General features: G+C 43.0%; 4 protein-coding genes across 5 annotated transcripts; 1 reads left to right on the forward strand and 3 right to left on the reverse strand.

The window, feature by feature from the left end:
* Positions 1-1988: 1988 nt before the first annotated feature.
* On the forward strand, positions 1989-4849 carry LOC104432936 (formin-like protein 8). The gene is given in 4 exon segments (XM_010045531.3): positions 1989-2747; positions 2750-3277; positions 3385-4049; positions 4052-4849. Coding segments are annotated over 4 exon segments (2475 nt in total). The 5' UTR covers positions 1989-2118; the 3' UTR covers positions 4705-4849.
* Positions 4850-5880: 1031 nt separating this feature from the next.
* Positions 5881-7904, reverse strand: LOC104432937. Its single transcript, XM_010045535.3, has 6 exons — positions 7720-7904; positions 7520-7584; positions 7229-7334; positions 7072-7143; positions 6846-6952; positions 5881-6285 (listed from the first exon to the last, which is right to left on the reverse strand). The coding sequence occupies exons 1-5, from the start codon at positions 7882-7884 to the stop codon at positions 6863-6865; spliced, it is 498 nt and encodes a 165-aa protein (XP_010043837.2). The 5' UTR covers positions 7885-7904; the 3' UTR covers positions 5881-6285; positions 6846-6862.
* Positions 7905-7906: 2 nt separating this feature from the next.
* Positions 7907-9882, reverse strand: LOC120289391 (protein WVD2-like 7). 2 transcript variants are annotated; one of them, XM_039304216.1, is made up of 3 exons: positions 9151-9882; positions 8212-8994; positions 7907-8116 (listed from the first exon to the last, which is right to left on the reverse strand). In XM_039304216.1, the coding sequence occupies exons 2-3, from the start codon at positions 8935-8937 to the stop codon at positions 8018-8020; spliced, it is 825 nt and encodes a 274-aa protein (XP_039160150.1). In that variant the 5' UTR covers positions 8938-8994; positions 9151-9882; the 3' UTR covers positions 7907-8017. The 2 variants fall into 2 exon arrangements, with proteins under 2 accessions (XP_039160150.1, XP_039160152.1); XM_039304218.1 differs by having other exon boundaries at positions 8212-8937; positions 9151-9881.
* Positions 9883-14933: 5051 nt separating this feature from the next.
* LOC104432938 (probable galacturonosyltransferase-like 9) lies at positions 14934-16845 on the reverse strand. The gene has a single exon (XM_010045536.3). It carries the CDS (start codon positions 16302-16304, stop codon positions 15360-15362), a length of 945 nt encoding a protein of 314 aa, XP_010043838.2. The 5' UTR covers positions 16305-16845; the 3' UTR covers positions 14934-15359.
* Between the last annotated feature and the right edge of the window lie 6613 nt (positions 16846-23458).

A 23458-nucleotide genomic window follows, 5' to 3' on the forward strand; every position in this document is an offset into this window, starting at 1 on the left:
CATCTGATATCGAACCGGGAGGTCGGTCCAGATTCTGCAATAGCACAATCCATCTAGTTCTGAAAACATCTTCTCTGACAGGATGGAGGATGAACGACGAAATCTAACAAACCAGGTAACATATGCTCCTACCAATTTGGGCGTTTGGATTTGTTGAAAAAGTTTGGGAGATCTAATCCAACAACTTTAATTGGATGACAAGACCTGACCCTTTCCTAATCTGTTTCTGGGAAAAGAATAAAAAAAAAGGTATTGGGTTTGAGAACACGTAGTAGGCAATCCTACAGAAGAAAACGTCCCTATTATGCCTTGTGCCTATGACGTAGTTCGCTAATCAAATGGTCACGCTTAACATTTCGTAACAAACCCTACTGGGATTTCCCTTAGTGTAGGTCTTGATTTATCTTGGCCAGTTGCTAAATCCAGACAAGATATCCTAAAAACGATAAGGGTGCGCATGACAAAATTTCTGGAACATAAATTGATTTCTGGTTAGAAATTGATAAATCAATTTCTATTTCAGAAATTGAGAAGTTAAAAATTTCAGTTTCTAATTTCTTCTTCAAATCTATTTCTGAAATAAAAATCTGTTCCAGAATTAAAAAAATTAAATTGCATTACTAAACGAATTTTTGTTCCAAACCTATTCCTAACGGGAGAATAGAAAAATAGAGATATATAAATTTTATCATGAGCGCCTAAGCATACACAATCTCTTAATAGGTTCAAACACAGCAGCAATGAGCATAAAACCACTTTTATTATCCTCTCTCTTTCGGTTCCGCTCTCTTTTCCACTTAGGAACCATTTGGGGAACCAGCGGCATAGGAAATAAAGATGGACTAGGACACTAGTTTCGTTACTTAGATTAAAGTTCCACTTGACGGCCAATCCACCCCTCTCCGAATCGTCATGGCTAATCCACTTCACTGTGTTACTTAAGGCAATTCCCGTTTGCTTACAGCCTTTCTTAGGGTTTAGGAGTGCAAGCAAAGCGGGATGTAATCGGAATCAAGCTGTCATTTATTGCCTCTTGCGTGACTTTTTGTTCCCACATTTCACCTTACACTTTAGACTTTCAACGTATGAGATCTCAAGGATTTCAACACCTAAGACTTATTCTGCGCCGTTACAACTTACTACATAATCTCCAAGATTTGAAATTATACCTTTCCCCCTTCGCCGATCCGAAAGGATACGACCTTTGCCAAAGTCAAACCATGCAGTTTTTGCTTATTTTTCCCTTTCTGGCCAGGCCCCTGCCGTGGTTGCTCGTTCATCTTCACCACCAACTGCAATACCATCCCAGTTTCAAATGCAGAGCCTGGTCAACGAACCACCCAACCCCACCTCCCCTGTCTCCCCCTGTCCCTGTCTCTCTTCTCCTGCCGGGACCACGCACCATCCCCATCGCCCAATCTCCTGATCTATGCCGCGTGAAGAAAATGACCGCGGGGTTGGCGGCATCTCCACATTAAACATTCCCCGAATTCACTTGGATGGATCGGCACGCGACGGAAGCTTCTCCCGCCCCCCGTGAATGCTTAGGTAAATTCCCAACCCGATGAAAGTCTCCTCTTAGGACTTTCTTTTTGTTTTCTCAACTCTGCACTCATTGACAATCCTCCTCCTCGAGACACAACTCGTCCGATTATAATAATTCGCTTGCTTTAATCGGGAAATTGTCGTTGAGCACTCGCCCATCAAGGAACAGATCATATCGCCTTTCTTTAAGATCAGTTTCCGCGGGTACCATTTCAACGCTCTCGCCGACTTGGTCTTGACCAAACGACATAGCCTCCCGTGCTCTTATTGTCCTTTTCGTATTTGTTTGTGAAACGACCAAAGCGCCCCTAGTCGGAAGGCGTTGACTTCTGTGAACGGGGCCATTTCGGTCATTGCGCGGAGGCAAAACACCCGGGAAAAAAAAAAAAAAAGGACCTGTGCCACCAACCGGAAGCTGCCTCCTTAGAAACTGTCAGCGACGAGAGACCAAAAGCCAAAAGACAGCAGCTGACCTTCTCCTCTTCCTCCGTTTCATCATCTTGCAGAACAGGAGAAAAGCGACAGAAGATTTTGGTCTCTTTCTCTGCGGTTTTGATCCGACAACGCTCTCCCATGGCCTCGTTTCTTCACCGAAGATCCTCCGTTCTCATGTGGGTTCTCTTCCTCGCGTTTGTCTCCTACACCCGCCTCGTCAACGGCGGGCAGAACATCGAGGTTTTCTATCCAGGCTCGGCCCCCGTCCCAGCTCCTACCCCTCCAACCATCCCTACGGCCTCCCCGCCGCTTCCGCCACCTCCGCCTCCGCCTCCGCCTCCGCCGCCGGTAGGATTGCCGCAGCCCACGCCGGCCCCTTCGTCTTCTGGGTCGGACAAACAGATCATAGCCACGGCGGTCGTCGCCACCGCGGCCAGCACGGTGGTGATTTCGGGGCTCGTCTTCTTTCTGCTCAAGAGGCGAGCGGTCGCGCGGCGGAGGAAGGAGGAGAGCGGCTCCGGTGGCGGCCTCCCGACGATCTCGCGCGACGACTTTACGCGGTTCGATGGTAATATTAAGGGGCTGATAGTGGATGAGAATGGACTGGACGTTCTTTACTGGAGGAAGCTTCAGGGGAGGAGTGGCAAGAACTTCGAGAAGCAGGCTTTGCCAAGCCCGAAAGATGGAGGAGAAGCGGAGGAGGAAGGCACGGCGCCTGGAAGAGGTCGCTGGAGAAACTCCGAGCCCGTCCAGGAATTCCCTTTGCTCGAGAGAAGTCCACGACTTCCTACGGCCAGTACAAACCAGAAGCAAACGACCCGGTTCAGAACGCCACGCCTGCTTTTCCGACTCCTCCGCCTGCCGGTCACCCACTAGAGGCTGTGGAGAAATCCACCACGTCAACTCGACCGCCAAATGCTATTGCTCCGCCGGTGCCACCAACAGCACCACCTGCTCCACCATTAGCACCACCCAAAAGGTTAATGGAGATACTCACCTCATCAGCAATCGGAGCAGATACAAGGGCCGCATCACCACCTCCTCCACCAATCCCAGCCGCGAGAGTGCCACCACCTCCTCCACCTCCGAAGGCGGGTGGTCCAGCTTCATCACTGAAACCTCCCCCGCCACTGCCAAAAGCAATGCCAGGGCCCAATAAACTAGAGGAATCATTATCGGGGAGCGCTCAAACCGGAAAAGATCAGGTGAAGCTGAAGCCACTGCACTGGGATAAGGTCAACATTGCCAACACGGAACATTCGATGGTGTGGAACAAAATCGATGGTGGTTCTTTCAAGTAAGCGCATCCTGATAAACTTGCGGATTCTAGTAGCTTCAGGACATCGAGATTCATCGAAGATTTTTGTTTCTAACCCCATGCTCATTTGCCATTACTTGCTGTAGGTTTGACGATGATCTGATGACAGCTCTATTCGGATCTGTCGCCACCAACCGCAAATCTCCTCGAGGGAAAACCAGTTCAGCGATTCCTAGTGCTGTCACTCCAGGCCCATCAGGACAGATCTTTATACTCGATCCTCGAAGGTCGCAGAACATTGCGATTGTGCTCAAGTCTCTGGCTGTTTCCCGCAAAGAAATTCTCAGTGTGCTCACCGAAGGCCAAGGCCTAAATGCCGATACTCTCGAAAAGCTTGACAGGATTACCCCCACGAAAGAAGAGGAAGCCCAGATCCTCGGATTCGCTGGCGACCCCACAAGACTTGCCGATGCAGAGTCTTTCCTCTACCACATCCTCAAAGCTGTCCCCTCCGCTTTCACTCGTTTTAGCGCCATGCTGTTTAGGCTGAACTACGAATCAGAGACCCTGCAGCTAAAGGAATCTTTACAAACACTTGAGTCGGGCTGCAAGGAACTTCGATCACGAGGACTCTTCATGAAACTTTTGGAAGCGATTCTTAAGGCTGGCAATCACATGAATGCTGGAACTTCCCGAGGAAATGCGCAAGCCTTCAACCTCACCTCTCTGCGGAAACTCTCCGATGTCAAAAGCACCGATGGAAAGACTACCTTGCTTCACTTTGTCGTGGAAGAGGTGGTCCGAGCAGAAGGAAACGCTGTGTTGCCAACCGGAACCATAGCTTGAGCCGCACCAGCAGCCAGAGCAGCAGTGCAAGCACACACTCTGAGCATAGGATGTCAGGAGAGGAAAGAGAGAAGGAGTACATGATGTTAGGATTGCCGATCATAGGAGGTCTCAGCGCTGAGTTCTCTAACGTGAAGAAAGCCGCAGCAATTGACTATGAAACCTTCGCTGCCTCATGTGCAGCTCTTACATCCCGTACAGAGGAAATCCGGCAACTCGTGTCTCGAGGTACTAGGGACGGAGGAGGGTTCGTGAGAGTAATGCAAGGATTTCTCAAAGCTGCCAAAGAAGAATTGAGTGCCTTGAGGACAGATCAGGCAGCTGTGATGGAGATGGTAAAGAGGACAACTGAGTACTACCAACCAGGGGCCTCAAAGGACAAAGGAGCAAACCCACTTCAGCTGTTTGTTATTGTTAAGGATTTCCTGAACATGGTTGATCAGGCGTGTGTGGAAATTGCTCGAAACCAGCAGAGGAAGAAAACAGCGACCGCAAGCACAGGGTCATCATCGCCAACATCTCCAGCAACAAGACCCCCTGTAAGGTTTCCAAAGTTGCCACCGCATTTCCTGTCGGAGAAGTCCTGGAGCATGTCTAGTGGATCTGATTCAGATTTATGATTCGGCTCGTATTTGAAAGCGAACAGGCTAATGTGTATAGGCATCATAGAAAGTGTACTATACGAGCAAGCATCGAGCATTCTTTCATTTGCATCATATTCTTTCCCAATTATTGGTAAATATGATCGTGTATATCGTTTTTCTTTTTCCGCACTTGCTGTTGCAATGTTTTCTCTTTTGTAACCTGAGTAATTAGTGCGAGTGTCAGTGGAATTGTTGAGCTTGATCATTATGCTTAGTCCGAGATGATTGAAGGAGAAGAGTGTCTTATGCGCACATTCCGCGAGTGATTTTAACTGTGTACCGTAGAAGAGAACCTTCAATTCCTGACGACTGTTTAGGCTTCGAGATTCTGAAATGGGACATACCGAGAAACTATTTCAAAAGTCATTTATTCTGATCTTTCAGTACTCATAATGTAGGATCTCCATGGAAGTATCAAGTTCAAAGAAATATGTTGAATCGGCTGTTGCAGGGTATGAGATGAACAAAAGAAAGAATAATTGCCTCCATCGATACAGTCATGCAAAAGAAGAGCATGCGAAACACCTAAGAACATGCAGTCATTTCCTCTGAGAAATCCACTGGTGAAAACAAAATTGATAGAAACCGAATAGCCCATGAAAAGACCCCACTTTTGCAGAAAACCGAACATGAGTACTGCAACTCGTCTTCCATTTGTTGGATCAAGTGAGATTCGCATGGAAGATGGGATTCAGAACTCACCAATTCAACAGTTACCAGATGTTTCATGTGATAGATTACGAGGATCCTAAAACTCCAAACCAAAATGCACTTTCTAGAGAGTAATAACACAATCATGCTCTTGACAGGAACAAGATGGAAGCCGACTATGTATCCCGTTCAGAGCATCATATGTCAAAAAGTTCCATTTGAAAGAATAAGGAGAGTTGAGGAAGACGGAGAGTTGTTCTTCCAACCATAGATAAACAAATGGAAGTTATCTAAGGCAAAATTTACTCAAAGAAAGATAGAGAGAGAGAGAGAGAATGTTCAAATCGATGGGATTAAGCATTCACAGTCCACCAATCTGCTATCTCAAACTTATGCTCTACCAATTTCGTGAAGAATACCCACCTTCATTTGTGTAAAGACCTTTCAAGAAGGTATAACTGCGCTCGACATCCTGCCAATACTACGGGTCTCAGCATAAAGTATAGAAACTGCAAACTAGTCCTATGTAAAAGAAGCCACGGGGCCTACAGAGGACTCTTACACCTTTCACAGATTCTCAGACGAATTCAATATATAAAAGTTTCTGAGACAATCACCCTGTATATGTGTAAAGATAGAGAAAAAATGCCTACCTTACCATTAATTCAACACTACTTATATCTTCCCACAACATAACCAAGATATGGGCGTCTCTCTAGTCATTAATTCAAAGCTCCTCCTGTCTCATAAATGACTCGAGGCGATCCGCTAACTTTACACACCATTGGGTATGTGGATAATTCTCTCAGAATGCCTCTGAAGTACTCCAAACCAGACCCATCTCTTCAGCACCCTTCCTCAAGCATCCTTTTTGAATAATCATCGAGCTTCAGCCTTGTTAACCACCTGTAAAATTGATTAAACAATTTTTAGTGCTATTGCCATAATAAAAATGTCCATGAACGAAGCAAAGGTACACAATCAACAGCGAAAATTAATCTAGGCTATATGAAATTGTCGTGCTTTTGCCTTCTTGTCTCTCATCCAGATATAACACTGCCCAAAGGCTTATGAAGAACTGCAGTAACTAGAGCACTTTGATTCTTGCTTCTGAGTTAGCCGGTTTGCACTGGAAGAGTTGACAGTTGATAGCATCATATCAAACACTCTTAAGCTCATTTGGAAATAAAGATGTACCAAAATTAATGATGAGAAGATGACCTCCTTTTACCCCTCCCCCAGCATTCTCCAGTCAACACTAGACACAGACGTGTCCAATAATGACTTGTGATATAAACATATTATTCTCAGACAGAATAGCTGCTCCATTTAGTCTGGACAATTGAGAAACATTGTTCCTTCGCTAATATATGCTCTCCTCCAAGGCACGCAACCGAACTCTATTTATAATGTAAGCACTTCACGATCGCAAATGGTTTGAATGGATTAATACAAAAGAACTGTACCTTTTTCAGGCCGTTTGTCAATTTACTATGCCCTGGCTGACCTGATGTGGGTGTGCCTCTCTGGGTGAGACTGGGTCTTGAGTTTTTGTGCCCTGCCTTTTTTCTTCCTGATAAAAACCAATCTTCTTGTACTAATATGATCTTTAAATAGGATCTCATGCCAAAATTTTCACAAATTCCAGGAAGTAAAAAATTGCACAGACCCAAGTAGATATGTTGTTTATACCTTTAATTTTGCTTGAGATTGCAGCTTTCCTTTATCTACAGCCGTGGATCTTTCCTTCAACTTCTTCATTAACTGAAATAAGATGATGAGAAAAATTGAAGCCTGTAAAGGAGACGGAAGAAACATTTTCAGACTAAAAGGATAAAATGATGCACACCAGTGGAACCTCTGCAACCTTTCCCGCCCTCTCATCACTTCTGGAGCCATAGGAAGAAGACGCAGGCTGAGAAGCTTTTTGTGCCCCACTCCCTGCTTTAAGTGGCCTGAAGAATGATATATGAGATCGATGTTAATGATGTGCTAGTATAATACTTTAAACAGCATTAGAGAGTAATGTTGCAAACTGAAAAAGTTAGCATCAGTCAGAAAACATCATGTGCATTGATTCAGGCAAAAGGTTGGATGCAACTGGGGCAATATGCATGGAGAATGTTATTAAATTCATTACCCCCCATTTTCCTTCTGTCTAATTAGGGGAATGGAAGCCTTTGGTTCTCCCTCCCTGGAAAGCACCTGCCAAGTTAGAACCCACGTGCTTTGAATGTTACAGACAACAGGATTTTGAACAATAATAATCATCAGTTCCAAGTTCCAACGAAGGAGTTGTATGTTTGAGATGAGAGAGGTCAACATCATCACAAAACTTACCTTCTCTGATTCTTCGCCAGACAACTTCTGGCCCGCATTATTGTTCTGGAACATCTTGAATGCTCGCTTGACAATGTCCTTATCCCCCATTCTCTCCATGATGAAAGATTTCCTTGTGGCGGGAGAAGCCGGATGAGAATTTGTGGAACCCAAAGCAATCGACATGTGCAAGGCTTTAGGAACTGCATTTTCTTCTCTCCTGTTGAAAGGTTCTTGCTCTTGGTTGAAGACGGAGTAATTCCTGGCTTGCCCGAAGATCTCAATGAGGATGCTATTGGGGTAGTGGAAGCCGATCGCCTCAACTGTCGAGGGTGGTCACTTTTGGCGATTTCATCACTGGTGACTGTGGCCTGCTCTTATGTACCACAGCACTCTGCTCCTTACTTATGCCGCTAATCTGGACCAGACAAAGAAAGGGGACCAGCAGTATGATCAAAGCATGTATAATCAAGATCTTTCAATGATGGTCAAGAAATTTTGTTTATCATATACCTTTTGAGGGAGCTTTGGCTTACTCGACTTTGCACTCTTCACTTCATACTTTGGAGTGGCTTTTGTCTCGATTTCACAATGTGGCTGAACTTCCATGACATCATCTTGAGATCCAATAGAAGGAACCACTTCTTGCACATCCTTCACGAAATTGTGCTCTTCTGGTCTCTCCATGTTGTGGAGCACTTCTACCACTTCCTTCACCAAGTTAATTTCCTCTGGTTCACCCAAGTCGCTGATTTCGAGATTTCTCTCCGGTTCTACTTGCACTCCCACAACCAACAAGCTTTGACATTCAATAGTAATCAAGTCATCCTCGTTCGGGTCTTCACTGTACAAAGCATTTGCCTCAGCTAACAAGCTCATCTCTTGTTTAATTGCTCCGAAGTGACTTTGATCCTCGTGCGTATTGATCTCAAACGTGGCCTCATCGACATCCCTATTCAGATCTCCATTTCTTTCACCCGTTGGCCACGAATCAGCCATCATTTTCTTCTCCTCATCCAGTAACTCGGCCTTTTGAGCAGCGATCTTCTTGTAATGCGCTTCAAAGTAGGCCCTTTTCATGGCCACTGATCCAGGCGCAGCACACTTCTCTACTTCTTCCATATATTTATTAGGCGAAAAGGATGACCATCTCTCCCAAGAGAGCGAATCATCCCCAAACCTACCAAATGAAACCGACGCTTCAGGAGCAGCATTTGAAGCAGCTGTTGTCTCTCCCATCTGCTTTCATGAAGATCAAGAACCACACACTGTCTTCGACACCTAATCCCAGTATTACTGACAAACCCCGACTCAAGTAACTTTAGAATAAGGCATAAAAACCATGAGCAGTCAACTATGAAGTACCAGTACAGGCATGGAAATGGAATGGATTTCATCAAACAGAGTAAATGGGAGTCATTTCCACAGATCCAAAAGAGGAAGAAACCTCACCTTAGCAAAAGATTACTTTACGACGGAGCTATTTCACCAGCCACACAAGCTGTGCAAAAACCATTGCCACCTGTTGCCCAGCTGGGAATTTCACCAATCTATCTACTCAGAGACAGTGAGGGTCCATGTAATGTGCCATTCAGGATGAGGACAAAAGGGAAAGGATTGAAAATTGCAACCAATGCAGAAGAGAAAGAGATGAGGATAGCATAAGCATGTGCTCCGTTTCTTTCCCATTGCTTCTTGTCATTTTCACAGTCCTGGGAAGGGGCTGTCTATTTCTGGTTCTTTCGGAAACTCCCATCATCCATCCTCACAAAAAGTAAAAACCATGATGAAGGTAAGAGAGACAGGGAAAGGAACCGTCGAAAAGGATAGCAGAAGGCCCCAACTCAACTAGGTTTCAATGGAAAGTTTCTACCTTTTTCACTGTAATCTTGCAGTCACTGCTTTGGGAACTGAGAAAAGTTGGACTGAGAGAGTTCAACCTCGAGTGAAGAGGAGAAAAGTTACGGCAACGGAAAGACCCATCAAATGGGACATAAACAATGGGATTAGTTGGCTCAATGCGGGATCAAAGTGGACTGACTGCCTAATAAAAGCAGGATGGAGGCAGCTGTTCTTTAACCATTTTCTGAGGCCCCCCTACTGCAGTCGGATCAAAGAGGCTTGCAGGTGATGAGATCGGCAATCAGAGCATGTTGCAAGGTGAAGGCCCCACCTAGGCAAAAGTGTCTCGAGAGGGTGTCTGCGGGACAGAGGAGAAGACAGGGATGGAGGGAGGCATATGTGACAAAAGCCTTCCGTTAAATGATCTCCTACTTGGTTGAACCAGAACAACATCAATAATTGTCAGGAACTGTCCGAAGGCCAAAAAGCGACGTCGCTGGAGGCATCGGAACGTGAATGTTGGAGTAGAGTCGCCATCCGAAGAAGCGTGTTATCCTCGTGATTGCATAGCTTGAACATGGATTTGCTGCCAACAATTGCCGTGTCTAAATACAAATTCTCTGCACGTCAGGACCAAATTTCTGACCTTTGATGTCTCCTCGTAAATGAGTATAGTCTGAAATAGGGACTTTTCTACCGTGCAATGAGATTTTGTCCGACCAATTTATCGTGACTAATCTAACCGGTGACATTAATTTTTTTGTTTATCCGACATTGAATGGCGTTTTTTCATCTTATAGTTGACATCCGATCTTTTTTATTCGGCAGTTTTCCAAACAACATAGAAAAGGTCGTAAAATTGTGTTCGACATAAACTCTGTATAATCCATAACATCAATGTTAGAAATGAGCTCGGCTTTTAGGGGTGTGGGATCTTGCCATTAGAGACCTAAATTTGATCACCCAAGACCCAGGTCCAACTGTCAAGGGTTGAGTTATCGTCCCAGGGACCTAGGTCTAGTTTAGGAACTTAAGTTTGGTCATGAAAGTCTCAACTCCAATAATTGACAAAAGAAGTGACACGAGTTTGGTTACGAATGGGTTGATCCAGTTTACTCTTCTAGACCCCTTTAGTTTTTTCTACCAATATTCAACCGAGCTCATCAATAGCCAACCGTCCATTAACCTATTTTAACCCTATATGCTCTTTTCTCAAAACAATCAATCTATCGAACAGCTTTATCTAATCCCTAACAAAGCGTCATCTAGATCTACCACTACGGGGGAATTATCTACTCGTTATGCTAGTGAGATCGTCCCCTCACGATAGTGATCGTTCGTCTCAAATTCACTGGAACCCTATTTTCAAGCCCACTTTAGCCTAAGTCCACGGGAGTGCAAACAGACCGCATTCTACATACCTCATAATGTTTCGAGTTAGCAAAATCAGAAAACGCCCTTCAACTTGCTTGCTTAGATAGTCTACACTTGCCTAGCACACTAGTGGACCACCAAGTAAGTAAGGCCTCGCATGGAAACATTTATGCTTCTTTTTTGTTCCCCGGAACAGAAATAAAAAAAGTATTTCTGTTTAGGGAGCAGTTTTGAACAAAAAGAACGTGTTTGGTAACGTTTGTTAGAGAATAAAAAATGAGTAGAAACACGTTTGGTAAATTTTTATTCTTTTTTTGTTTCTTTTAATTTTTAATATTTTGATTTTATTTTCCATTTTTTCCTTTCTTTTTTATTTTTTTTTCTTTCGGCCGGCCTCGCCCGACCATGGCGAGGCTCGGCCTCGCCGGGGGCGAGCCCGAGCTCGCCCGCCCGGGCGAGGCTCGGCATCACGGCGAGCGAGGCCGAGCCTCACCGCCCCCGCTGGCTCGGAGCGAGCACCCGCACCCCCGGCTCGCGGCTCGACGCGAGTCCCAATCTCGAAGCTTCTAGTGCGCCGCCGTCCCAATCCCGAAGCCTCTAGTGCCGCGCCGCCGTCGCACTGGGCCCTCCGAGCCCTCGCCGAACTCCCTAGCCGAAGATCTCCTCAAGCGAGGCCGAGCCTCGCCTTGGCCGGGCGAGCTCGGCCTCGGGCCGGCGACGCTCCGGCGAGGTCGCCAGACTCGCCGGGCCTCGCCCCCTCGACCCTCGGCTTGGCCGCTATGGCCATGGCAGGATCAAAAGAAAAAGAAGAAAAAAGAAGAAGAAAAGAGAAGAGAGAGAAAAACGTTTCTTCAAAACAAGCTTTCGAAAAGCAACTTTTTTTGTGTTTCTTTTTTTTTTGCTCCAATTTTGTTCCAAGAACAAAAAAACAAAAAGAACAAGAAACGCAACCAAACGCGTTTCTTCTTTTTTTTTGTTCTCGGAACAAAAAGTACAAAGTGTTTCATAAACACTTTTTTTGGAGTGTTACCCTGAGGCCCTAATTGTCTTGTTATAGATAATGATTGCATTGATGGCTAAGAGCGGCCTCCTTTGCTAGAGGTGACAACTGATTGGATCCGGAGCCGGTCCAAGCATTAAAGTCGGGTCTAATCTCTCGACCTAGACCGTCCATCACCAATTGTTTGTATTCGAACATTCAGGATGGGCTCCGATCCAAAAATAAAAAATAAAACATTCAGGATGGGCCGGGCTTGACTCGGACCCAACTGGGCTAGGCCGAGCTTTCTCGCTAGCTGGTCTTGTCGAAGCCGGTCGACAATGTCTTAATCTCTTGTGGCTAAGGCAAGCCTTTGGGCAAGCTTGCGAGTCATCAGATTAGTGATCAGATCTATTTTTTAATTATATGATTTGGCGGTCGTAGTGCCCGGTTTCTAACCAATCGTCGCATCAAGGGTGAGAATCGCGGTTGGGGAGTGTCTTTCCTTCCATTGACAAACACATGCAAAACAAATCCGTACTCGCGCTGTTGTCATTCTTTTGGGCCGATAAGTGGGTCGACAGGCAACCCAATTACAGGTAAATGGGCTCTATTGGTCTTGACCATGTTTTAGCCCATTTTAGTCACTTTATATAGCCTATGTAATCGTAAAATGAGCTAAAAGATCACCCATGTTGCAAAATCTAATTATATCATTTCATTCGTGGTAGGTTTGTTTTTGCAAAAAATAAATAATTTGGAAAATAATTTCCTCAAAGTGATCGTTTGTATTGTTTATCAAAATAAACGAATTAAAGATATTCTCATTGTTCATAAAAATATTTAGACATAGATTGTTGTCCATAATGAAAATATTTTACATTAACTAGTCATTTAAAATGATAAAAGTGTTCAAACCATTTATTTTCTGTAAAACAAACAAAGTCTTGCTAAATCAAATTCTTTTATGTCATCCCGAATCACACAATATTGGCCACCGTTTTATTAATATCTTCAAAAAAAACAAAAAACAAAAAGAAACAAAAAGCGGAATTCAGTTACTCCTCATGGTTTGAGGTCATTCATGTAATTTACGTGTCAGCTAAGGCACAACTTTATTTTGCCTCCCGCTCAAGTTTTCCCTAGATCTGACCAAAAAGAAAAAGGTTTTCGCTGGGTGGGTGGGCCCATTTAGTGTACAAAGAATAAAAATTCTCCTCTTTTCCGGTTTCTAACATTATCCAAGGTAATGTGTTAAAATCCAACAATCTTGTAATAAAACCACGTATTTTAGACATGACCTAGAGCATGTAGAGTTTATAAAACCATCATCTAGAACATTCATTAGTATAGCTGTTCCGGCATAGAGGACTTATCGGTTTAATTCATTCAAAATTTATCCTTTTTTTTTTTACTTTTTAATTCAAAATTAGTGTACCTTCAATTAACTTATATGTCGAACTTTTCATTTGGTCCAATGCAGCGTTGTTCGATCTAATCTCCAATGCTTACACAATGTCGATGCTTGTGTTCTTGTTGTTGCTCTAGAAACTAGCCAGAGAGGAACATCATTCATTGACCCGGAGCTTCTCTGCGAGTTCGTGTGACTTTTCATTGCTAAATGCTACCATCACAAAAATGGCAAAACTAAAAACAAAGATTTCTATTTATGCATTATTATATTTTCGGGAGAAAAGGGGCATTTTCAATATGCCCAACGTGCCATTTAAGTTTTCGCTTCGGGTTCGTCGGAGATCCCATCGAAGCTTTTTGCGTGGAGTCAAAATCCAGTTCAGTCGAGAACGAGGCTCCGCCTCTCCCGCTTACTGTTTGACCCCAAAGGCAAATCCGCCATTTTTCCTTTTTTTATCAGAAAAACAAGGTCAACCTAATCGGAAATCTTCATCATTCGTTCGTTCGTTCGTTCGTTCCAGCGGGAACCCAATCATCGCCCGCGAATTCTTTTCATCCGGGTCTTCAGAATTCATTCGGTATCGAGCCAATGGCGTTCGGTCGACCGGCGGAAGAGCCGTCGATCTTCACGTGAACATGTGGGAGACCCTGATCCGGCTGCGAAAGAAAGTCAAAAGACGATCGATCGATTTTATGGTGTCGATCCCTGGTTAGCCGCTAAGGCACGTCGGGTCCCGCCGACGGACCGGAAAGTGTTCCTTTCGCTTTTTTCTTTTTCCTCTCTTAGGTGTCGCGAATCCAAGGGATTAAAGTTGGTCAGCGCGGCCGGATTTGTCCGAACGGCCGTCCGATCTGGCGGCGCTGGAACCCTCTCGACGTGCCACGCGGACGGGAGAAACTTCGAACTAGGCAAAAAGCTAACGCACCGAAAATGCCCCAGCGCCACCGGCTACGGAGCCGTAGCTAAGTCGATGAATCGATTCCCTTTTGCATAATAAAAAGAAAGAAAGCCTCCTAAGCTTCTCTAGAACCAATCGCTTGCGTGGCGAACTTGCACAAGAAAAGGAAAGTTGCCGTGGACATCGCAACAGCTGCGAATATCATGACACATTTGAGAAACTCGAATGATATTTTATTTAGGTCGTGTTGTTGTGGGGTCAAAGGCGTTGGATTTAGAAATCTTTGAGGCCCCAATGGAAACCCGTGAGTGGTTTTTTTAAATTTAATTTATTTTTCTGGGGATTTTTTTAATTTTTCCTTCAATTTATGAGGAGAGCGATGTCCGGACGCGGACAAGTGATAGATATTAAATTTGAAATTTTTCGATTTGGAACTCAACTTGCAAAATATGTTCTCTTTTTTTTTCCCTCTTTTTCTTATTTTCTTTTTTCAGGGTTTCATTCATTGATCATTGTGAAAATGTGGGTGGTGATCTGTCCAGAACAGAGCGCAGCTTTGATTAATTGCTGCCACCCAAGTCCAAAGGCTCAAAAGCCAACCACTAGAGATGTGGGGAGTGTCAGTATTGATTGGACCTCACCTAACTCCAAATATCGACAAAAAAAAACAAAAACAAAAATTCTGTAAATCGAACGAACAAAAAAAAGGGCAGCTACACACAAAGAAAGAAAGAAAGAACAACATGGTGTTATTCTCCATTCAACCAACCTCCCACAAATTCATCTCCTTCCTCCAAAATTTGTGAACTGAAATGAAATCTAAACAAATATGTAATCGACAACAACAGAAAAAGAAGAAAGTGCTGTAAGAATCATCAATTGTCCAACCTAAAAACACCCCCAAAAAAAAAAAAAAAAGAATTTGAAAAATAATGATCACAACGAATGGAACCCCCAACCCACCCCACAAAAAGAGAAAAAAAGAAAAAAGAAAAAAAGAAAAAGAGATTTATGTTCTTCATCCTTTCCTACTAATCGCCAATCAATCTGTACACCGCCTATCAAAGAATCATCCAATCTGAACGAATGTAATGAGAGAAAGATGATATAGAGATGGAAGAATCTTCATCGAGTCTCGCCAATCCTCCAATTCTTCACAGCAAGTAGCTCGTGTACCCCATCATCAATGTGCTCCCGGAGGAGGAAAAAGAAGAAGGAGAGCCCGAACCCGAACCGAACCCGAATCCGAATCTGCCGCCCCTCTTGCTGTACAAATCGTAAGGCTCCCACAGGTGGTCCAGCGGGCAGGGCCGCCTCTCGTCCAGCCGCACCCACGGCTTGCCCTTCCCGCTCCAGTGCAGCAGGCTCACGGGGCCCGGGTGGAGCGACCGGCAGCTCCCCCTCACATTGTCGCCGCCGAGGCCGTGCTGGTTCCACCGATGGTCGATCGCCTCCACGTTGCCCCCGAACACCAGCAGGAACGGCGGCAGCGAACCCAGGTCGTATATCCTCCGCCGCCGCTGGACCTCCATCCACCCCTCGATCCGCTTCCGGTAGCCCCCCTCCCGCCACCTCGCCAGGTCCATCACCATCACCCCCGTGTTGAAGTAGCAGGGCTCGCGCGACCCGAAGGCCCGGGAGAGGACCGGGTCGGACCAGAAGGCGTCGGTGAAGTACTTGGTGAAGTTGGCGTGGCAGTACTCGGGGGCCCCGATGACGCGGGAGCGGCGGAGCGGCGTCTCCCAGAGGTGCCGGATGTCGTCGACGACGACGAGGTCGGAGTCGAGGTAGATGACCCGGTCGACGCAGGGGTCGAGGATGTCGCCGAGGTAGTTGCGGGCGTAGTTCAGGGGGTTCTCGAGGGCCTGGCGGACGGAGGAGGAGATCAGATTGATGACGGTGTCCTCCCGGAAGATGTACACCTTGAAGTTGAGGGACGGGAAGGTGGAGCGCACCAGCCGGGTCAGGGCCCGGGGGCTGGCCGGGTCGAACTCCGCCGCGACGAAGTGGAAGAAGACGTTCTCCGGGCAGGAGGCGTGGCGGAGGACGGAGTGGACGGCGGCGATGGACCCGCGGAGGTACTCGGAGTCGAGGGTCATGGCGACGTGGACGAGCGAGGGGTCGCAGGAGGAGGAGGCCGGGGACACGGCGGGGCAGCCCCGGCCGTTACGGTACTCGGGGGCCTCGGCGAACCGGGGCACGTCGGCGGCCGCCGGGAAGGAGCGGATGGCGGTGCATAACGGCGACGGGGCCAGGCATAGGAAGATGAAGAGGAGGAGGAGGAGGGGGAGGGGGAGGGGGAGGGAGTGCCCATGGAATGGGCCGCCCTTGGGGAGGGAAGGAAGGAATCAAGAAATCGTAGGAGAAGGGAGGGGTCTTCTTGGGGTAGGAGACAACGATGGATGCGGCTTATAAAGAATGGGGTTCGATTGGAGCGGGCATTGGTTCTTGTTGCCGAGAGAAGGAGAGAGAGAGAGAGAGTCAATGCGGAAGAGTCAAGAGACCGAGCCCTGTTTTTACTTCGGCCATGAATGACTGCAACTTTCTTCGTTCTTGTTGCTGTAATGTAAATGGTCCTTTCGAGGACCAGAGGGGAAGAGAGAGAGAGAGAGAGAGAGGTAGGGGATTTGGCTATTGGCTATTGGCTATTGGCTATTGGCTCTGTATTCGTCTCCCTATGAAGTGAATCGTCTCTTTAGGATTGTTGTCAATCAATGACCGTGACGAAAAATCGAAAATGCTCGGTATTCGTGGAATCGTGTCGAGCCGATCGCGTTCTTTGCACCGATTACTTTATGCGTGATCGAGCCGCACGAGACCGGATCCAGAAGGTAGACCGTGGTAAAGAAACTTACGGCACCTACCAAAGCATTGACGAAGCATGGTACATAATCAATGCTCGGCGTTGCTTGGTATGTTTACCATCCATAGTGATTTCGAAAATTCGGCCGATTTATTTCTTAAATTGGGATTTTAATTTACCTGGTTAGGCGATTTTGTGTGTATTTCTCAATGGGGAAAGAGTAATGAATTGGAAACAGGTGGCGAGCAAGCAAAGAACAATGAGATCCTCTTTTCCCTCATTTTATTATTTGAGCTTGGGAATATTCACCTAAGCTTGCATCTATGTTATTGGGTTGGAGGGCAGTGGGTGCGATGATTCGCCTAATTGAATTGATTAGGGAACTAATACTAATAATGCATTAAATCATGATGACGTGATTTATAACCCCTTTTAAATTTACGGAACTAAAATAAGAAATCCCTTTATATTATATATCTGTTATTACAATGTCCTCGAAGGATGAATTAGAAGCGAAGACATTGTAATGTACTTAGCGTGTGCTGCACTTCCCCGTTTGCCTTTTCCACAATTTGACCTCTGAGATCGGACTTGGGCGACGGACTCAATTTATGACAACGTGTCTTTTTTTTTTTAACAGCAAAATTACGACAAAAAAAGAGGTTAAATTGTGAAAGTGGCATGCTGTCCAGAATCGTAGGCGTCTAATTTTCTTGATCCACGTTATAATCTCCGGCAAAATTGGTCCTGTGCAATTTAAGCAACATTTTGGATATTCTTTTTTGGGGAAATTTAATTGCCATTTCCTTAATAGAACAACATACCACGTAAATGTCTAGTTTACCCTCCACAAAAAAATTGCGCCCTTCTTTTTTTTCCTTTCCGTTGACTTTTATTTTCCTGGTTTGTTGCTAATGTTGGGTTGAATTCGGATATTCGGACAGTCCGATATGTCTTGGCTGTAGAGTAGTAATCCCAGGCTGGCATGTTCGGATGGATCGCAATCCCAGCAATTCATTTTTTTTTAAAGGAAAATTATTTGCTTTAATTGCACAAAATGGAAATAAAAGATTTGATTTAGTTCTCTTTCCGTGATGTGGGGTCATACGATCGAATACCCCTAATGCCCCCCCGCAATCATATTCGTATGATTATGATCACCATCGGTAGATATTCGTTAATTAAATTACATTTGCACGTTAAAGATATCTATATTTAAGTTTCTTTTCGGTCAAATCAATAATTAAGTCGATTCATCCCCTTAATGGCACCTTCTGAAAAATGAAAATGCGGTGCATTATTTATAATTTCAGTAGATTATGGTCTAAATTCAGGGAATATTGTTATTGGGACTTGAGTTTTTTTGTTGGTTTCCCGAGATTATTTAATTTAAGGACCCGTCTAATAGTTTTTTTTTTTTTTTGGTCGGCCTGTCTTAGTTGGTTCGTGCATTTTCGCATATAAATAGACATCTAAACCCATTAACAATGACGAAATGGAAGTTGGAACGTTGCAATGCAGTGATTTCCTTTCTCGGCAAAAACGATAATCGTCAAAAATAAAAATACAGAAATCGAGGCACCTCGAGTCGAGTCGAGGTATTTATGAGTATAAATTGTTTTCGAGAATATAATAATTACTAAACAGGCCATTTCTTTGCTCAAATTCAACTTAATATCAAATTCAGTGTACCTGTGAACAATGATGAAATGGGAGTTGGAACATTGTAATACTATGATCTCGTTTTTTGGTAAATTAGTTGAAAATGATAATCATTAAAAAAATATAGAGATTAATGCGAGTCAGGTCGAGTTTAGCCGTTGCCCTATCGACCTCTAACTGGAATTGAAACTCAACTCGAACTCGATTTTGTACTTTTCTTCTTTGCTCAAAGTCGACTCGATACAAAACTTAGTGTACTCGAGTTTGGCTCTATTTTAAGTATACAGCACTGAACATAGGTCGTTTGGTCAAACTCAACTCATTTAGAAATACTCGTGCTTGCCCTATTTGTTTCCAGTTAAAAGTGTGTTTGAGGGTGAGAATATAATTAAATGATGAAAAGTAATATCATAAGTACATATGTCATTTTTCTTCAAAACAGAAAAAAAAAAAAAAAAAAAAAGCACATGGACAAATTGAAAAACTCAATTAGGTTTTCACACTAATCAAGTCAAGTATCTTTAGGGTCAAACTCAACCGGACAAAGTTACTCGGGCCACTCAAACTCGACCCAAGTTCAGAAAAAAAGAAGCCAATTTCAAGTTAGGCGACGAACCCTGTTCAAAAAAAAAAAAAAAAAAAAGAAAAAGTTAGGCGACGAGTCGAACCCTTAATTTGTACGTGCATGTTTCCTCTCTATTTAGGCGGAGAAGCGGCATCCAAATTGCTCAAAAACCAAAGGTGAGATCGATAGCGGAGTGTACGGCCAACAAAGAGCAAGCGGTGAAATATGCTTATACGGAAATAAATAGTCATTTTTTTGTCGAATAAAAAAAATTAATACTACGAAAAATCTCAAATTAGTACTATATAATAAATTTATCTAAACTAATTTTTTAATATTAAAAATTCAAAATCGGTACACGTGCAACAAATTTACCAAAAACTAATATTTTAATTATTAAAAATCTCAAATTGGTACAGCTATGACAAATTTACACTCCCTTAATTTATGATAAATTGGATTAATATCTTCATTGTGTTTTAGATTTCCATATAGCACATTGTGCGGATAATTTTCAAGTAAGTTTAGTGAAAATTGTAGTAGGTCTATTACTTTCCACGATAGGGAGTTTAGTCAATCACATAATGTGTCAATTGTTTTGGACCGAGAATATGACTAATTGGTTAAGTAACATATATCAAGTGGAAAGTAATATATTACCAATTGCATCGTCAAAACTCTCCGATGATATTATTCACTATTTCATATTTAAAATAAAGTAATGGAATCCATTAGTCGGCTCATTTCGTTTAGAATCAAATAGTTTTTTGTCACGAGTGTACCAATTTGGAGCTTTTATGGTATTAACCTTGATTAAAAAACCATTTGATTATGAGCAAAATGAGCCAACTAATAAATTCTATTACTTTCGTATTAAACACAAAACAATGAATAATATCATTGGGGAGTTTTGATGATGCAATTGGTAATATATTACTTTCCACTTGGTATATATTACTTAACTAATTAGTTAGATTTTCAATACATATTACACATTATCTTATTTCCGATTCAAAATGATGACACCATATATGATTAGGTAAACCCCTTATGGAAAGCAATAGTATTACAATTTTGGCGAAACTTACTCGAAAACTCTCTGCACGATGAGTAACGTGGAAAAGTAAAATCAATCAACACGCCAATCCGTACCTATAAAACAAATATTTCAATATTCTTTATTTTCATTGACTTTTAACAAGTTTGTAGTCATCGAGAAAAAGTAATTTTATACATTAACCATTGGATTGTTGACATATGATAAAATTTAATCACAAAACTAATACTCCGTTTATTTCATGATAAATGAATGATTTATATTATTTTCCTAAAAATATTATTTATATTATTAAAACAGTCAATCAAAATCAATGAAAATATTTTTTATTATCCATAACAGTTCACGTATAAACCTTTTCGGGCGTGATTAAAATATTTATAATTCGTTTATTTTTATAAAAAAATAATTTGAAGAAAATATTTTCGGCCATCATCGTTTTCCGAATCTATATTTTACGATGTCTCGGAGGGAGCAAGATTCGCTGCCTCCAGTAGTGAAATGCCAGTTGTACGCACAGAAGAGTCCAGCTGTGTTTGATGCGGACGGCCGAGATGGGGCCGGCCCAGAGGAGTTTGCACGGCACTGACACCTGATTGGTTCCCCCACCCAAGTCCCCACTACCCGAAGAACTCCATGTGACCACGTGCCTCCTCTTTTCGGAATACTTTTGCCCACTCTGGCCCCAAAAAAAAAAATGAAAAGTCCAAAAAAAAAAAAAAACACACACACACACACACAAAGCACAAATCACATTTTACAATACATTACCAATTTTTTCGTATTTAGTACTGAAGACAGGCCCGTAAATTGCAATGCTGTACGTTAATTGAATAAGGGTGGCTTAGTAATTATATGGTAAAAACATATTTATATGCTAAAACGCATTATAGATTCACATTTTACAGCACATTATGATGTTTTTCGTACTCTGTTACAAAGATGGGTTATGATGTTGTACGTTAATTAAATAAAGGCGGCGAAATAATTTATGAGGTGAAAAAAAGATTTATTGGTTGGCTTCTTAGGACATGCGCCTCAAGCAATTTGGCACCACGTTGTCAGTTAAATAAAATTCACAGGTCTTCAGTGCCTCGTTTGGCGAAAACGAAAAAGAAAATCCTGTCCGGGAAGCAAGTGGCATTCTTTTAAATTCCTGACACGATAGCTTTGTGTTGGGCTTAGACTATTACGGTCTCTCCCTCTGCCTTCGAGTCTTCCCACGTAGATTGTAAATTTCACCTTACGCCGCGCAACGTGGATGGTTATTTTAAAAGCTCAGCGATGTACGGACCACATAAACAATTTCCAATATTGTCTTTGTTTACATGCGCATAGTCAACTTGAACAGCTGCGAAACTTTGTAACTTAGGGTGGTTCTGCAAATCCTTTTATGCAAATTCTCAAACGATGAGTTCACGCAATGTATGTTAAATGCACTCTCATAAGAAATACCATGGATCGTCGTATATCTATCTTGCGGTCACTCCCTTTCGAGCAATTATTGAAAATAACATTGTCGTTTTTTGGATTCTTGACGCTCCATTAGGGGTTCGTTTGTTGTTGGTTTAAGTGGATTTTTAAATGACTTGCCACATAGCAAAAGTCAGATTTTTCAGTAGGTTTGTCCTCATAGTCGATATACTTTTGTTGTAGGGTATACTTAATACCACAAAAAATTTGAAATTAGTACACCAATAACAAATTTACTATAAACTAATTTTTTTAATTATAAAAATCTCAAATTAGTACATTTATTATAATTTTACCTTGAATTATTTTTTGATTATAAAAAAATCAAAATTGATTCACTTGTGACAATTTTATTATCAATTAATTTTTGTTAAATTGGATTAGTACAGCAAAAGAAATTATAAATTGGTACACTTGTGACTAACGGAAAGTAAAGCCTTAATTTGATACACCCGTAAATTGTTATGTGTTATTCGATTTAACATTTTGACAGTAAAATTTAATAGAAAGTAAATTTATTATATATATATACTATTCTAGGAATTTTGGTGGTATTAACTTGTTTTTATATTATATGCCAACCATTTGAATGTGCATGATACGATGTATCAAATTTGTTTGCATGATTGGTCCGCCATTGCATGATTTCCTCCAGAGAGCGGAACGACGAGAACAAGGGCAAACACGACAGCGATGTGCTTAAAGCATCAAACGAAGTAATCAAACGAAGTAATCAAACTCAATGTCATTACTTAAAGAAACTTGCAGCAGCCCCCTTCAGCATAAGTGGCCAGCGAGTGACTTCACGTCCACGTGTGGGTTGAGAGAGCAGGTGAAAATCGAGCTCTTTTAGCGAAAGAAAACAGAGAATGACATGTCGATGTTTTTGTCAGGCACTGAAAAGGACAACGATGGAGGCGATTTAAATAATGGAAGGGAGAGGAGGGTGAGAAGTTGGTTCAAATTTAGGTGGTGCTTAGGATTCTCTGACGACGGGAGGAGGCCCCGGGTTTCGGTGGAGGAATAGTGCCAAACAGGTTCACTGACCTTGAGGTACCACTGAGAGAGCCTGCGACCTGCTCTGGACGGTACTGTTCACTTGCCACGTGAAAGGATGCTGCATGACCAGAGTGAGGCAAGCCATTCCATGGAGAGAATGTGAGGGACCAAAATCAAAATATCTCATCTTCATATGATAACTTAGGCTTTTTTTTTTTTTTTTTTAGGTTGGAAAATTCTCGTACTTTTAACATGGTATTAGAATCAAGTTGATAAGCCCCGTGCCGTGAAGTCGTCTTTGCATGTGAAGGAGGATTTTGTATTACATGCAACTTATATTCACGGGTCACGTGATGGCCCCAATGATGGCACGGAGAGGGAGAGAGAAGAAAGAGAACATTGGATTAGGGTTTTTGCTGATGTGTGCAGTTTTTCACGTTTCAACAAATTCAAGGTATTTTCAGTAGCGTAACTTAATGCGGATGTGTCATTTGGTTGCCTCGTGTATCAACCATTTAAGGAAATTTTAGCTCTTTAGATAAAGAGGGTCTCGATTTGAAAAGTAAACTTGTATTTTGCATATAATGTACACGTGCGAATTCGATTGTTAACCCAAAAACCAGCCCTAGCGTGCGAGAAGAATCATTGTATCAAGGAGTCTTACTCTCCAGTGGGGCCGAGCTAATTTGAGCAG

This window comes from Eucalyptus grandis, chromosome 2 (genome assembly GCF_016545825.1).
Source record: "Eucalyptus grandis isolate ANBG69807.140 chromosome 2, ASM1654582v1, whole genome shotgun sequence".
NCBI lineage: Eukaryota > Viridiplantae > Streptophyta > Magnoliopsida > Myrtales > Myrtaceae > Eucalyptus > Eucalyptus grandis.